Source organism: Lycorma delicatula, chromosome 2, assembly GCF_047948215.1.
Source record: "Lycorma delicatula isolate Av1 chromosome 2, ASM4794821v1, whole genome shotgun sequence".
Taxonomy (NCBI): Eukaryota; Metazoa; Arthropoda; class Insecta; order Hemiptera; family Fulgoridae; genus Lycorma; species Lycorma delicatula.
In genome coordinates, this window is record NC_134456.1 from 186,112,751 (window position 1) to 186,127,932 (window position 15,182).

Genomic DNA, 15,182 nt, shown 5'->3' on the forward strand with positions numbered 1-15,182 from the left:
TAAGAGAGGTATGAAAGAAGTGAAATTATATAATATTATAATTATGAAGAAAATGCAAAATATAATTTAAACATTTTTTTGGACAGATTCTAAAGTTTGCTCATATGTGTGAGATTAAAATCAAGTGAAAAAATACGAGGGTGGGCTGAAACGTTTATAGCCTGACAAAGAAAACCCAATTTTTTTTAGATTTTTTTTGCTTTTATTTTCCAATGTAATCTCCACAAAGACTAGTACACTTTTCATAACAGTGATCTTAGATGGGGAAGTCTTCTTTTTACTTCATCACTTAAATGTTAGAATAAATTTAACGGAATAAGCTAGTGAAGGATACTATAGAATCCCAGTAAGAAATTGAGACCTGTTGACGCCATCTATGTATCAAGCTGGAAACTTAGCCCACCCTTGTAGTATTGAAATAAAATTTAGTTTATCACTAAAATGAAAATTCACACTTACAAAGAATCAGTAATTGTTTTAAATAGTCATTTATTTTTTAAATATTCACATAAACTTTCAACTTTAAGCACAATATTAAAATTCCTATACAAATTACATAAATACAAATTAAAATATAGAAATTATTTCTTGAAAGCTTGTCCTTTCTTATAATGAAATAAATAAGTATAATTTAAGACAATAGTTAATATACATCAGTAAATTAACATATAATAAATAATTTAAAGTATAAATGAAAAAAAAAACACAAAATCAAAGAGTTTCAATATAAACTTACAGGAATATAATTTTAGTTATTAAATAATGTTTTATTCAAATTACATACAATTCACATTTATGTTTAAAATGATAATATAAAATAAAATAACTAAAGAAATTGCATAAGATTGTGATAATAGTCTATATGAACTTTTTTTTTTAATTCTTATTAACTTCACATGTTTTCCTAGTCCCATCCAAATTTGTTAATGATCACATAATTTTATTCATGATTTATTATAAAATTACACAACTAAAAACCCTGGTATTTTTTTAATTAATTGGCCAATTTTAATTTCACTGGAAAATGAGGTATTTCTAGTTTAGATAGAAATCTCAGAGCTGCAGAACACAGTCTTTCACAGTGTGTGTTGTTAAAAAATAAACTAATTCTTATGCATATGAGAAGACGAAATAGTTCTCAAAAAAGGATTTTACCTAAGAGAACTATGGCAGTAAAAAGGTCTAGTGCTGCTAGAAATTTGCAACTTTCCATCTATAATACAAATGGGTATATCTTTCAAAGAATGCAAATACCTTCCAGCAACTGAGGATGAATTCAAACAATATTTAACATTCAAATAGAATACAAAATGTAATATTTACAACAATTAACACATCCTAAAAGCAACAGTAAATATAATAACAAAATAAAAGAAAGTTTTGCAGAAATTTTGTAAAATGAAATTTCCCTGTACTCCAGTATGAATTCTGTGTTAGGAGCACAGCTACTAGAAGTCACTTAAGGTAAAACATGCGGCTATGTTTTAGAATAAATACTTTGACATGACATAAATACAATTCTTACACTTTTAAGTAATATAAAAATACTTTTGACACTTTTTTAATAATTTTTCATCTTAACATAGAAACTACTTAACTAAATCTTTTTGTTTAAACCAAGATTCTTTCTAAATTTTTCATATTTTATAAAAAATGGATTCAAAGTCCAAAAGTGTAAAATATACATAAAATAACTGAATCCAAATAATATAATTTACATTTCATGAATGTGCAGCTATTCATGATTTTCATATAAAACCAAAATTAACAGAAGAGAATAAAGTTTTTCAATTTGAACTAAATAATATATTCAACAACGTAGATTACAAGTTCCTTGTTTCTTTTCTTTTTTTTTAAATAGTGCTCACAAATTATTAAATTTTCACAATGTGGTAATTGGTAACACAATCAAGAGAGGTATTAAAATAGTCTAATACAAGTTATACTCGAGATGTAAATAAAAGTACCATATATTTATTTAAAAAAATTAACCAATTACAAACTGAACTTGAACTACATAATATTAACAACTAATATATATAGTTATTATAACTATAGCCAATATACAGATATAATTTGCATAATTTGTTTACTCTCAGTCTATACTCACTGAAATGTTTGATTAATTAAATAAATTAATAACAAAATGCAGTAAACATTTTAATCAAATCATAAGTAATGAAAGACCAAGTGGAAAACTGAAATTGATGACAAAAAGAAAGATTTTTTTAATAACTGGATACTAAAAACTTAGTATATAAAAATGTTTTGAGCAATAACAAGATCAAAGAAGAATAAATAAAGTATAGAGTAAAAAAAGAGAAACAACAAAGATGATTTGCTGTTAGAATTGGGAGTGAAGATTGATGAAGTAATTGCAACAATGGAATTTGAATGAAAATCTACTACCACAAAATAATTAAAAAATGTGGATGTATAGATCAGAAAGGATGAGGATTGCATAGAAAAATTCAAAGTTAAGCAGAAGAAAGAAGAAATAAAGAACATTTACAGAAATGAAGGGTGCTATAAAACGCTGATTGATAAAATATTTAGAGAAGATAGAAAGATTTAATTATAATTCGTAATAAAAGAATCTGTACTTAAATTTATTTAATAAAGATGCCCATTGGTTTGAAAATTTAAGAGGTATTTACAACATTTAAAATGCAACTGCAACTGAGATTACATCAGTGGTAATTTATAACTGTTATTGTGATGTTAGTATTACTGACTGCAGAATCAAATATTATGTGTTAACTAGTTCCATAATTTCATTGATGAGAATAAATAAGCTTTGAGATGAGCTATATCATATTTCTCTCCAGAAATAAGAACATAAAATATTCATTATGAGAAGAATATGTCAAGGCTGATAACTAACTTTAATTTTAGTTCAACTAAAAAAAAAGAAAGGGCTGTCCCATTATTGGCAAAAGTTATGTGGACAATGTTTTTATTTTTGTTAAAATTCTCAGAAAGTCTGATTTTTTTCATTTAACATTCCATTCATCTATCTTCCTCATTCAAATGCATATATAAATAATGATATATGATCATATCAGTAAAATAAAAGTAGGATTGAAGCAATCAATGGATTCCTAAGATCTAGTATCATGTGTACAACTAATAGAGTTAAACAAAAATTTCTAAAATATAATTCAATTAATTTAAATTCAGATGAAATAAAAGTAAACAGGAATCAGCAGACATACATCAGTGATAAGAATCCGATTGTTTTTTGTATGTAATGAAAATAGAACAAAAATCTGATTACTGACCAGAATAATTATTGCTGTTACTTTTAATGATGAACATATGTTATATACAAGTTTTTTTTTAGTGATTAAAGTATTTTTTATTAGTGCAACAAAATTTCTTGGTTTCAATAAAAAATTAAAATGTTTGACTACTGTCAAGAAAAGATCATATACAATTTAAATAGCAATTTATTAAATACACTGTTTCCATGTACAAAAATCAATAATTAAATTAATAGTTAACAGTAAAGGTGATGTGTATAATTAAACTAAATAAAATATTTACTAAAGAGTAGTTTTTTTCTTTAAGTGATGATTTACAGAAGTTTCATATAACTGGTAACAGTTAATATGAAGAATGTTTTGTATATTAGAAAAATATAAATAACAGTTAAATAAAACCATTTTATATATATATATAACACAACAAAAAAACGTGAACAGTTATTTATTATTTAATTTTTGCCCATTTGCTTATGATTGAACATGTAAACATTTTAACTGCTTTTTATATATATATATATATATATACATTTAGTTATTTTAATTATTATTTATCTATACATCATAACTTCTGAACTCTGATACATACACATATAAGCATCACAAAGTAATCGTTTTGCATGTTCTGGTAACTGTCTATCATCTTTAACTTGACATAATGTTTGTGCACCCTTTTCTGATAACCAGTACGGAAGATTAGGACAAGGTACCATCTCAGGAATATTATAACCATTTTGTTCTCCTGTGAACATAATGTTAAAAAAAAAATATTTAACAGATATGAATCTCACTTTCCTATATATAACCTTTAAAAACTGAAATAAAGCTATTGTGCACTGTTAATTTTCATCCTATTATATTGTGGCTATTATATGAGAGTAAATCAAATATAAATGGCATTTTTGTTCCTGAATGTCTATGGTTGGTAGGACTGGGCTCGCACTTATAGTGTGCTTGGGTGGGGAGAGCCGGCCATTCCACATTCCCAACCAATTCGTTAGTAATGCTCACAATGTCGGAGCAGTAGGTGCACCCCTCCACTGCACAACGCATAATTATAAAATTTCTTGCTTGTGAAGGAGGTTAAGCGACGGAAATTTTCCAGAGATTGACTGCACAGTTCAGGGATCAAACATTATCAAGGACTCATGTGTTTGCTGGCATAAAGAGTTCAAGGAAGGACAAGAATGAGTGGAAGATCAAGAACACTGTCCTCGGACCAGCATTACAGATGAAAACATTCCTGTGGTTTAAGACACTCTTGAAGATCAACGGGTGAAAGCATCTGAAATTGTAGAACAGGTCGGAATAAGTTATGGGAGCTGTCAAGTGATCATCATAAACAACCTACAGGTCCATAAAATGTGTGGCAGATGGGTCCTTGTCTTTTGACCGCAGATCATTAGTTGAGACGTTTGGAGGTCTGTCAAAGGCATATATCAAGAATTGCGAAAGAATGTGATGCATTTTTGAGTTGGATCATCACCTGCAACGAAATGTGGGTCCACCACTACACTTCCCAGCTGAAACAAGCCAGTTAGGAGTGCCAGAGGAAAGAGGAGGCAGCCCCAGTGAAAGCCAAGACTCGACTGTCAGCTGGCAAGGTTCTTTCAACCTTTTTTTTTGATCAGCGAGACATTTTGCTCATTGATTTTTTGCATGAGTGACGCACAATCAATGCTGCAAGCTATTGAACGAGGTGAGGCCATCTTCCTTCACGACAATGCCAGGCCCCATACTGCAGCTCTAATGGTCTCAAGACGAGAAGGACTCAACTTGATCATCCTTCCTACAGCTTGGACCTATCAGCCTGCAATTTTCATTTGTTCGGGATGCTTAAAGAAGCTCTAAGAGGGCAACAATTTGAAGATGACAAGGGCATGGTGGGATTCATGTGCAGTTGGCTCCTGATGCAACTTCATTCTACGATGCTGCGATAAAAAACCTTCCTTCTCGCTGGTAAAAATGAATTTCTAAAGCAGAAAACTATGTAGAAAAACAAATTATATTTGCCTTTTATTTTTCAATAAATAAATTTAAAAATAAAATATAATTTGTTTATATTTGATTTACCCTTGTATGACTGGCAGGTACAATGTTCTTATAGCTTCAACATTGTTTTCTATGTAAAATAATACAATTGAAATTTCACAGTGTTGCATTGCTATCCACTGCTACCTACTTGCATCATAGCCACAGCTGTAATTGGTACTTATGCACACAATTTTCACCAAGTTACAAACTAATTTAGTAGCACTCTAATGTAATTTTGTAGACTGATGTAATATTATCAAAACAGCATAGATACATAAATATTTTTGCAATAATTTAAATGCTATATCCATTCTATTGTATTGATTTAAATAAAATCAAGATTAATAAGTGAACCACCAAATAAGAGAAACAAAACCAAGCATACGCACTGAGAGGTGTCTTTCAATGTTTAAATACATCTTTTATTTTTAACTTAAGTAAAGTAATTTCAGTCGTAAAAAAAAATGAAAAAGAGAAAAATATATGTGATCATTTTTATATCTGTTTTTTTGTCTGATAGCATTTGAATTTTATTTCACACTGTTTCAACCTAAATAAATTGTTCCATTCAAAAGATATTAGTTCTTCAGTTTATGTTTAAAAAGAAATTTTATAATACAATAAAAATAAATTCAGAGTACGTATAATCCAGTTAAACAGACACAATATGTTCTAAAATAAGTTCTTTAGTTTTTACATTACTAAGTTGTAAAAGTGTTGGTCTAAATGTATTGAATTGCAAAGTGACATGTTGAAAAATAAAAAAAATTCTGAAAAATTTGTTTTTTTGCTAGGCAAAGAACTTCTCAAACAGTCCTCTTACAATGTAATATTAAGGAACTATTACAAAAATAGATGATTTATACACTTTTCTAGAAATGATAACTCATTAATAAACATTATATGTCTATTAGAGCACTGGATTCCCAATGAAAATAATTTTTGTTAAACGGAGTAAAGGGAATACAAGGTTTGATAAAAAAAAAATGAGGAATTTTATTTATTTATTTATTCATCAATATAGATTTTATCACATTCAAAATACTCCCCTTCAGATGTAATACAATTGTGTCAGCACTTTTTCCAATCTTCAAAAAACCTGTGGAACACAATTTTCAGTATGGTGTTAGCATCTTCAGGAATTTTGTCTTTGTAAAATATCATCCTTTCATGGTTTTTTCATCTTGGGAAATAGGAAGATATCAACAGAAGAACATGTCCAGCAAATATGGAGGCTTGGGCATCATAAAGATGTTGTTTTTGGACAAAAATTTGTGAACAAGCAGTGAAGTGCTTTATCAATAAATGCTTTGAACAAGCAGGTGCATTATCATGGTGCAACTGACATGAAATGTTCTGCCAAAAATTAGGCGTTTTCTTCAGATTACTTCATGCAAATGAAGCAAGAACTCAGGATACACTAAGTCATTGAAATAAAAGAACACAGTGATCAGAACAATCACATTTGAGTGAACCTGATGAGCTTTTTTTTAATCTTAGTTTCGACGTCACATCCATACACCCATCTTTCATCACCAGTTAGGACCCATATGAACAGTTCTCAATCATCATTTACTTCATTCAACAACTCCTGAGAAATTTTCATTTGGTACTGCTTTTGGTTGAAATTCAACAATTTTGGAACAAATTTTCATGTACAAAACATCTGAAAAAATTGCTTGGGATGAGCCAAATGAAATGCTAACACCATCAGCTACATCTCCTCTAATAGTGATTCAGCAATTGTCCATAATCATTTTCTTCACTTCTTCGATGTTGTAATCAGATATTGATGTGGTGGGACATCCAGGGCACTCATCATCTTCAACATCTTCACTGCCCTCTTGGAAACATTTGTGTCACATGTAAATGCTTGTTTTATTCACAGAAGAATTACCAAAAGCAACATTTCCAATGCAGTGCTGTATTTTATTCCATTCTTAAATAAAATTTAATGCATATTCTTTATTCTATTTTTTTCCCCAAGTTAAAAATCACCAACCATACCAAAACACAAGTAACCTTTTTATGAGCCAACAATAAATTAAGCTCCAATGTGGCTACCAATGTAAACATACATTGGGGGCACATGTACGAACAACAAAAAAAAAATTATGACAATTGGAATTACACAGCTTGGGAAATTGTAAAATTCCACATATTTTTTTTTATCAAACCTCATACATGCTTGCATCATGTTACTTGTGGAATGTTCAACGTTTTATTAGAAAAAATAAAATTAACATTATTTGTTTATTAGAGAATCTTAAAATAAATTGCTATACCAGATTTCATCAAGATACCTCAAATTTTGCTTGATATACAACATGCACACAAAAGAATTTTTCTTAACCTGTGTACATACAAAATTATGTTCTTTTATTACATAAAACCATTTTGGGCTTAATGTTTCATACAGTAATTTCTATTTTTAAAATGTTCTTTTAAAATGGGATTACTTAAAAAGCCAACAAGAGATAAATATTAAAAATTAAAAACAGGACTGCCAAAAAAAACATTGTTACAAACACTGCTCTTTTAATATAATTATTAATATAGGATAATTAAAGAGGTGACAAATTTGTAAATAGTATAATTTTTTTTAATCTTTTTAAATTTACTTAAACATATATATATACATATATATATATATATATATATATATATATATATATATATAATTAATTTTATAAACATGTCCTATGTGTTGAATTATAATTAGTATTTATAAACCACCAGATATACACATATAAAGCAAGATCTTACCTTCAATCTAATAAGCCCTTTTCAAATCCTTTAGATTCATATCAGTTATTAAAATACCATAATTATAATTAGGACTGACATTATCAATGATTCACCAAGTCATTAATCTATAGGATTTGAAAAGGCCTTATTAGATTGAAGGTAAAATCAACCTTGCTTTATATGTATGTATCTGGTGGTTTATAAAAACTAAATATAAATATTTATATAGGCTAAGACACTGCCGGTAATATAAGGATTCCAACGCAGGGCCATATATCTAAATCAGTTCAACTACTGAGCTGCTATGGTGGAACATACATACATACATACACCCTAGATATTTCTTTTTAGGCAGTCATCTAAAAAATAAAGAAAATTTATCTGAAGTAAATTTTCAACATAACTGCAGTGACAAATCATTTTGTAAAGTGGCTACTATCTAATGTACAGACAAATAGCTAGGCAATAAAATGAAGGCACTGTGTCCTTTATAATCTAAAGAAGCATTTATTAGCAATTTAAATTTATGATTTAAATGCTAAATAAACTTCATTTAACCAGTCCTCTCATAATCTGGTCAATTTTGTATACCACATGTAGAGAAAATTGAGATATAAATACTTTTTTGTTTCAAACTTCAAATAACTAGTTTAAACTTCTTCACTGATTTCTATTCCATACTAACCTCTTAGCCTCAACATACATCTTATCCCCTCAATCTTTTGTCACATATATTCCAATTTTTATCTTTCTTTAGTCTTTTTATAGTCAAAAATTTTTTTCTAGAATCAAATTCATTAAAGTTGTTCATATTTAAATGCCAAAATATATGGGCCACCCACCAATCAACTCTATGCCTGATTCTGTCACAAAACTTTCTTCTTCAAACGGCCTTAAAACGTTTTTATTTTGTATTTAATTACCCACCAAAGGCTCTACTTTTTATCTGTCTGACTTTCCTTTTACAGATGATTTGCTACCAAAAAAGCTGAATCTGACGCAAACACTTTTAGAATTTCTTTTTACCTCAAAATCTATATTTCATAACAGCAGATTTCTTTACTGTATAAAAACTTACCTGGCTTGTATGGAACTGCCTTAGATATCTTCTTTAATTCATTTTGCAACCTTTTCTCCCTGGGTATTCCCAAAATTTTGGTGATCCCCAAAAAGTTTTTTGAAATTTTCCGACCTCATTTTTGGACAGATACAGTTTGGGTCACCTACAAAATTATTTTGGTCCCTCCTCAAATAAAGGGGCAAGTGGTAGGTTGTTGGACACGGGTTTGAGAGCTGATCCCAAATCCAGTTTTGGTTTTGAATTTGAAAGTATCAGTAAGAAGTTACGGGGTTTCCAAAAGGGCCCCCCCAAACATAGTCCAGTGGGTAATCAAATTACTCAGACATGAGAGTAGAACACATTGGTAGTGGTTGAATTCTTTTTCAATTCCACTGGAATCGTATAGAAGTAAATAAAGGGGTAAAACATGGCTGAAGCACAAACGAAAAGAGAAGGAGGACGTAGTGGCTAAAGACGGACAAGGTGCAACAGAGAGCGAAATGGTGGTGACTGGGAGTCAAAGGCGCCTGCACCTCAAGGTGGTATGTGCTTCAAAACCCACAACATTGAGTCATGAAAGTGTAGGCGATTCAGGAAATTTGACTGAAGAGGTAGATGTCGAGAAGAGGGCTGAGAAGGGACAAAAACGCTCCAGGCAGATATCATCCGAGGAGGAGGAACTTCCCCCGGATGCACTTGCGACACTGACATCACAACTGGGAACTTACTGCATTGCAACAGAACTTGGGGAGAGATATGGAAAGATATATTATAGAACAATGAAAGGTTTTATGTGATTTACATAAAATATTTGGGCAATTATGCAAGATTTCACCCTTGATAACTGGCATTAGCCAAGTTAGTCAGACTGATGAGTTGGTAGTTGATGTCCTTGCTGGGGATTTGAGAGCTGCTGATTTGTTAGATAAGCTGTTGCTGAAATGGCCATCAGCTTTACTTAGCAAGGTTAGAAAGGTGAAGAACATTGCTGAAGAGAATAGTGACATGTGCTTATTTGTGAATCTTATTTGGGAGAATCAAGGAAGATAAATCCCGCAATGCTATATTAAAGTCTGGAGATATAGTGTGTGAAATGTCATCACTTGACGACATCAAGCTAATTCAGAGAAGCAAACACACTACTTATTATAACTCATCTGGAGGGGACTGAGTGGCATCGGAAGTAATCCTAAAGTCTATTAGGTGAGTGTTAGTGAAGTCTCCAGCTCCAGTGTTTGTGTTGCCAGGTAGCACTATTGGGGTTGTTATAGCAAAGATTTTAGTATTTTTATTTAAGAAGAACAAGAAACCAGTGGCCATGGCACTACATAGCGCTATCAAGAGTCTAAGTAGATCAAGATTACGATCGTTGTCTGTAAGGAAATCGACTTCTCCTGCTGAGGACACCTGGATGGTCATAGACAAGGCACAAGATAGATCCTACGCCGACTTACTTAAAACCATGATGTCTTCTGTTACTGAGTAAGAAGCCAGCGAAGTTCTCAACTTCAAAAGGGCAACAAGGACAAGTTACAAGTTACAATCAAAGGCTCTGAGAGGGCTACCCAATTTACAGCTACACTCCATGACAAGGTCACAGATTTACAAGTGGACCAACCATATCGAGGTGGCAGATGCACTGTGGTGTATATATAAGATATCAAAGATGATGCCACAGAACAAGAGGTTAGAGGTCGTTGAGAATATTATTGGCAAGATAAAAGAGTTCTGGGTAACTTCTTTTTACCAGGTGTATGAGGACACACGCAACGCGATGATTGTGACGACATATTGTTCGGCCTGTAAGCTGGAGAGCAAACTAATCAAGATAAACTGGGTCCATTGTTGTGCTTATAGAAGAAAGTGAAAGATGCTTCCGGTGCTGGAGCACCGGTCACAGGAGTGCTGAATGTCATGGGCCCAATTGGGCCAATCTCTGTTACAATTGTGGCAGCAGAGATCACAAGATTTGAGAGTTTTTCCTAATTTCTGCTGTTAGTAGGATGCAATGTATATGAAAATTTAAATTTATTAACTTACTTCAGTGAGCAGAAAAGTTTAAAAATTTTATCTACTTATTCAGAATATTTATGAAAACACTCAATATCTTAAATCTAAGATGGATAATTAAACAGTTAACATCAAGAATTCCTCTCAATCCTTCTAATGTTTCCCTGTTATTTATAAGATTGCAATTTTCATTAAAAGTAGCATTTTCAGTAACAATAAATAAACATCAACCTTAAAGTTGTTAAGAGTGGATTTTTTCTCATGAGAAAGTCTCAAGAACAGGGGATCCATCAATCCTTTATTTATTGGTCTAAAATATAAATTAGATATAATGTTTACAGAGATATTTATAACATAAAATCATAGTAATTTAATAATACATTTTTTAGGGACCTGACAAAGCAAGGTATTAAGCTAGTAATTTTTTAAATTTACACATATTTTTATACTGTATATAATAATTTTATAAACAAGTAAATCGATAAACATGAGAACAGAGAACGAAAATTATCAGTAAACCAAATTATACTTAAAAACGTTAATATAATAAAATAAAAATTATATTAATAATTTACACTGTAATTATTGTAAGGAATTAATAGGTCTGACTTTCCTCTACCCCATGTATTTTGTACAGCTACTGGATAAATATATGAATCCCTGGAAAAGTTCACAGACAGATCTAATGTTATCAAATCACACATCTCCCAAAGATGGAGTAACTCAAAACAAGGAACTTACACCCTTGTCATGGATCTGAAAGTTGTCCAACTAAGAATCATAAAATATTATTGGGAAAGAAATTATTGATAAAGAAACAAAAGGCTAGTGAAAGAAAGGAATTTCACCCAAAAGAAATTTTGAAGCAAGGCAATTAGTTTAGTTTTATCATTAAGAGGAGTTCAAGGCCCCCCTTCAATCAGAAAGGAATATCTATTTTGCCCATAATAGCATACAGAATTGGTTGTAATCATCCAAATGGGTACAGCATATTACAGATCAACGATTTTACAATGACCAGCTCAGACATACAATGCAAAACACTGTTTTTTTAATAAATACTAAGAACAGGCTTCTTTTAAAGTGAAACACTCTCTATCCCCAGAGTTTTGTGGTGAGTGAACATATGCAAAATTATATGACTAGACTCCACTGGTTTTTTTAAAATTAAAATACTAATAAATATAAATGCAATATATAATAATTATGACAATTCTAAACATATATTATACAAACTGATGCAAAATTTTATTACCTTTTCTATCTGCCATTGAATCAAAAAAACACCACGGAGCTTCAGAACCAGTACCACACTTAACAAAGGCCACATAATGTGATGTTTCAATGCATACAACAGCAAATAGTTCCATAAACAATCTAGGAATGACACAATGTTCTTGCAGCACAGAAAATTCTGCTGGTACACTTAAACAACGCCATCTATGTTTACTTCTTCTTTGGTGACTATGAACCTGTTTTATACAACTGCTATTAATAAAATTTATTACCTTAAACACGACTAATATTAATATACATATATGTATATATTTTTTTGTTGAAAATTAAAATAATTCAATAACATATTGACCACTGTTAATAAAAATGAATATTATATATACTACATTAATCACTAAAACACAGTAATTAGATAAGTTAAACTTACCATATTAATTTCCAATAATCAATATTCAGGGATCCTGCGAAAATTGATTTCACCAACCTTCAGTTGGTATTGAATTCTATAATTACATTAAAAGTACTCATTTCAGTACTGGACAGCAGAATTTGCATATATGTTCATAATAGATTTCAAAATTTTTAAAACAAAAAACAAACAATAATTTGTCAAAAAATTGACAAATTATAAAATGAATATATTTCAAACTAGTTACAGAATTTAATATCAACTGAAGATGTGGGATTCTGTGAAAATCAGTTATTGGAAATCAATATGGTAAGTTTAACTTATCTAATTACTGGGTTTTGGTGGTTTATATTTCATATATATATTGCACATGTGTATATATATATACATGTGCAATTGAGTGAAATGTATATATTGTAACAAGACCAGTCAGTATACTGGGCCTCAGTAACGGATTTCTTCCCACTAAGAAGAAAGTATGAGAGAATAATAATGAAAGGAATCCAGGAAGGGACTAAAAGAGATCCTTTCTCAGGCTAACAGGTACATTTAACAATCTGATCTTTGCGATACTGACAACAGGCACATCTCCAACAGCTGTTGTTTGATGAGCAGGTTTATCTGGCCAGAACAGGAATTAATGGAAAAATGTAAGGGAACTGTATGGGAAAATGTAAGAAGTTGAAATTATTATATTTCAACAGTAAAGGATGAGGCGGGTACTTGTTCTGCAGGTCAGAGGATATAAATACTGCATGTGGGACAGTAGTTAAGTGAGTATTAAGCAAGTAATTTGGCGAGGCCAAGTTGGTTGTATTTGCGATCACAGTTAGTAATGCTGCAAGGCTGTGTTCGACGCGATTGTGAGACAGCGTTATCAGTCAGCATGTAGTAACAATGAGCGAAATGTACGTCACAAGCATTCCAGTGTGGACAGTGGGTGAATGTAGGAAGTTGTTCAGTGAGTTATTGGTAGTCAGTAGTGAAACTGACAGTATTCAATTCATTCAAAAAGTGCAAGGTAGTTTTATTGTAAACAGAAAGTAATAGTATTTGCAGGGAATGGAACTATGTGAACTTTAGACTTATCTAATCTTATCTTGTTTTTAATGCAATATTAGGTGTTAATAGCAGTGGTCATTATAATGTCTTTAGTCAACTGGACTGTAACCTGGTTTTTATGATTTAATTATCTTAAAACAAATCTTGTCCTATTTGAAATACTATTTTGTTTTTTTTTTTGTCTTCAGTCATTTGACTGGTTTGATGCAGCTCTCCAAGATTCCCTATCTAGTGCTAGTCGTTTCATTTACGGTTATGTTGTTGGCATTAAATAAGTAAGGTATTTATAAATTCTGAGTTTCTTGTATTTAACTAGCGATTTGAATTAAATAGTTTAAATTAAAATATACTTTGATAATATAAATTAACCAGCAGGCATGCAAAATTACCAGTATTTTAATCAGTTACTGTATTAATTTTACAACTAAAAACAAATTATATAAAATCATGAAATACAATTCATATTGTATTATAGATATACAGTATGAAAAACACATGAAAATAATATGAAATTTATAAAGAAAAGATATGTATTGTTATATTTTTTTTTTTGTCTTCAGTCATTTGACTGGTTTGATGCAGCTCTCCAAGTTCCCTATCTAGTGCTAGTCGTTTCATTTCAGTATACCCTCTACATCCTACATCCCCAACAATTTGTTTTAAATACTCCAAACGTGGCCTGCCTACACAATTTTTCCCTTCTACCTGTCCTTCCAATATAAAAGCGACTATTCCAGGATGCCTTAGTATGTGGCCTATAAGTCTGCCTCTTCTTTTAACTATATTTTTCCAAATGCTACTTTCTTCATCTATTTGCCGCAATACCTCTTCATTTGTCACTTTATCCACCCATCTGATTTTTAACATTCTCCTATAGCACCACATTTCAAAAGCTTCTAATCTTTTCTTCTCAGATACTCTGATTGTCCAAGTTTCACTTCCATATAAAGCGACACTCCAAACATACACTTTCAAAAATCTTTTCCTGACATTTAAATTAATTTTTGATGTAAACAAATTATATTTCTTACTGAAGGCTCGTTTATCTTGTGCTATTCGGCATTTTATATCGCTCCTGCTTCGTCCATCTTTAGTAATTTTACTTCCCAAATAACAAAATTCTTCTACCTCCATAATCTTTTCTCCTCCTATTTTCACATTCAGTGGTCCATCTTTGTTATTTCTACTACATTTCATTACTTTTGTTTTGTTCTTGTTTATTTTCATGCGATAGTTCTTGCGTAGGACTTCATCTATGCCGTTCATTGTTTCTTCTAAATCCTTTTTACTCTCGGCTAGAATTACTATATCATCAGAAAATCGTAGCATCTTTATCTTTTCACCTTGTACTGTTACTCCG

The 15,182-nt window shown here is 30.8% G+C and overlaps 1 protein-coding gene across 1 annotated transcript in view; it reads right to left on the minus strand.

Moving 5' to 3' along the window:
- Positions 1-980: 980 nt before the first annotated feature.
- Positions 981-15,182, minus strand: part of CYLD (ubiquitin carboxyl-terminal hydrolase CYLD) — a 94,113-nt gene continuing 79,911 nt past the window's right edge. The window contains exons 13-14 of the mRNA XM_075356859.1: positions 12,371-12,587; positions 981-4,005 (exon numbers count right to left, since the gene is read on the minus strand). Of these exons, the coding sequence (XP_075212974.1) occupies positions 3,815-4,005; positions 12,371-12,587 (408 nt within the window). The 3' untranslated portion in view covers positions 981-3,814. The remainder of the gene's footprint in view (positions 4,006-12,370; positions 12,588-15,182) is intronic.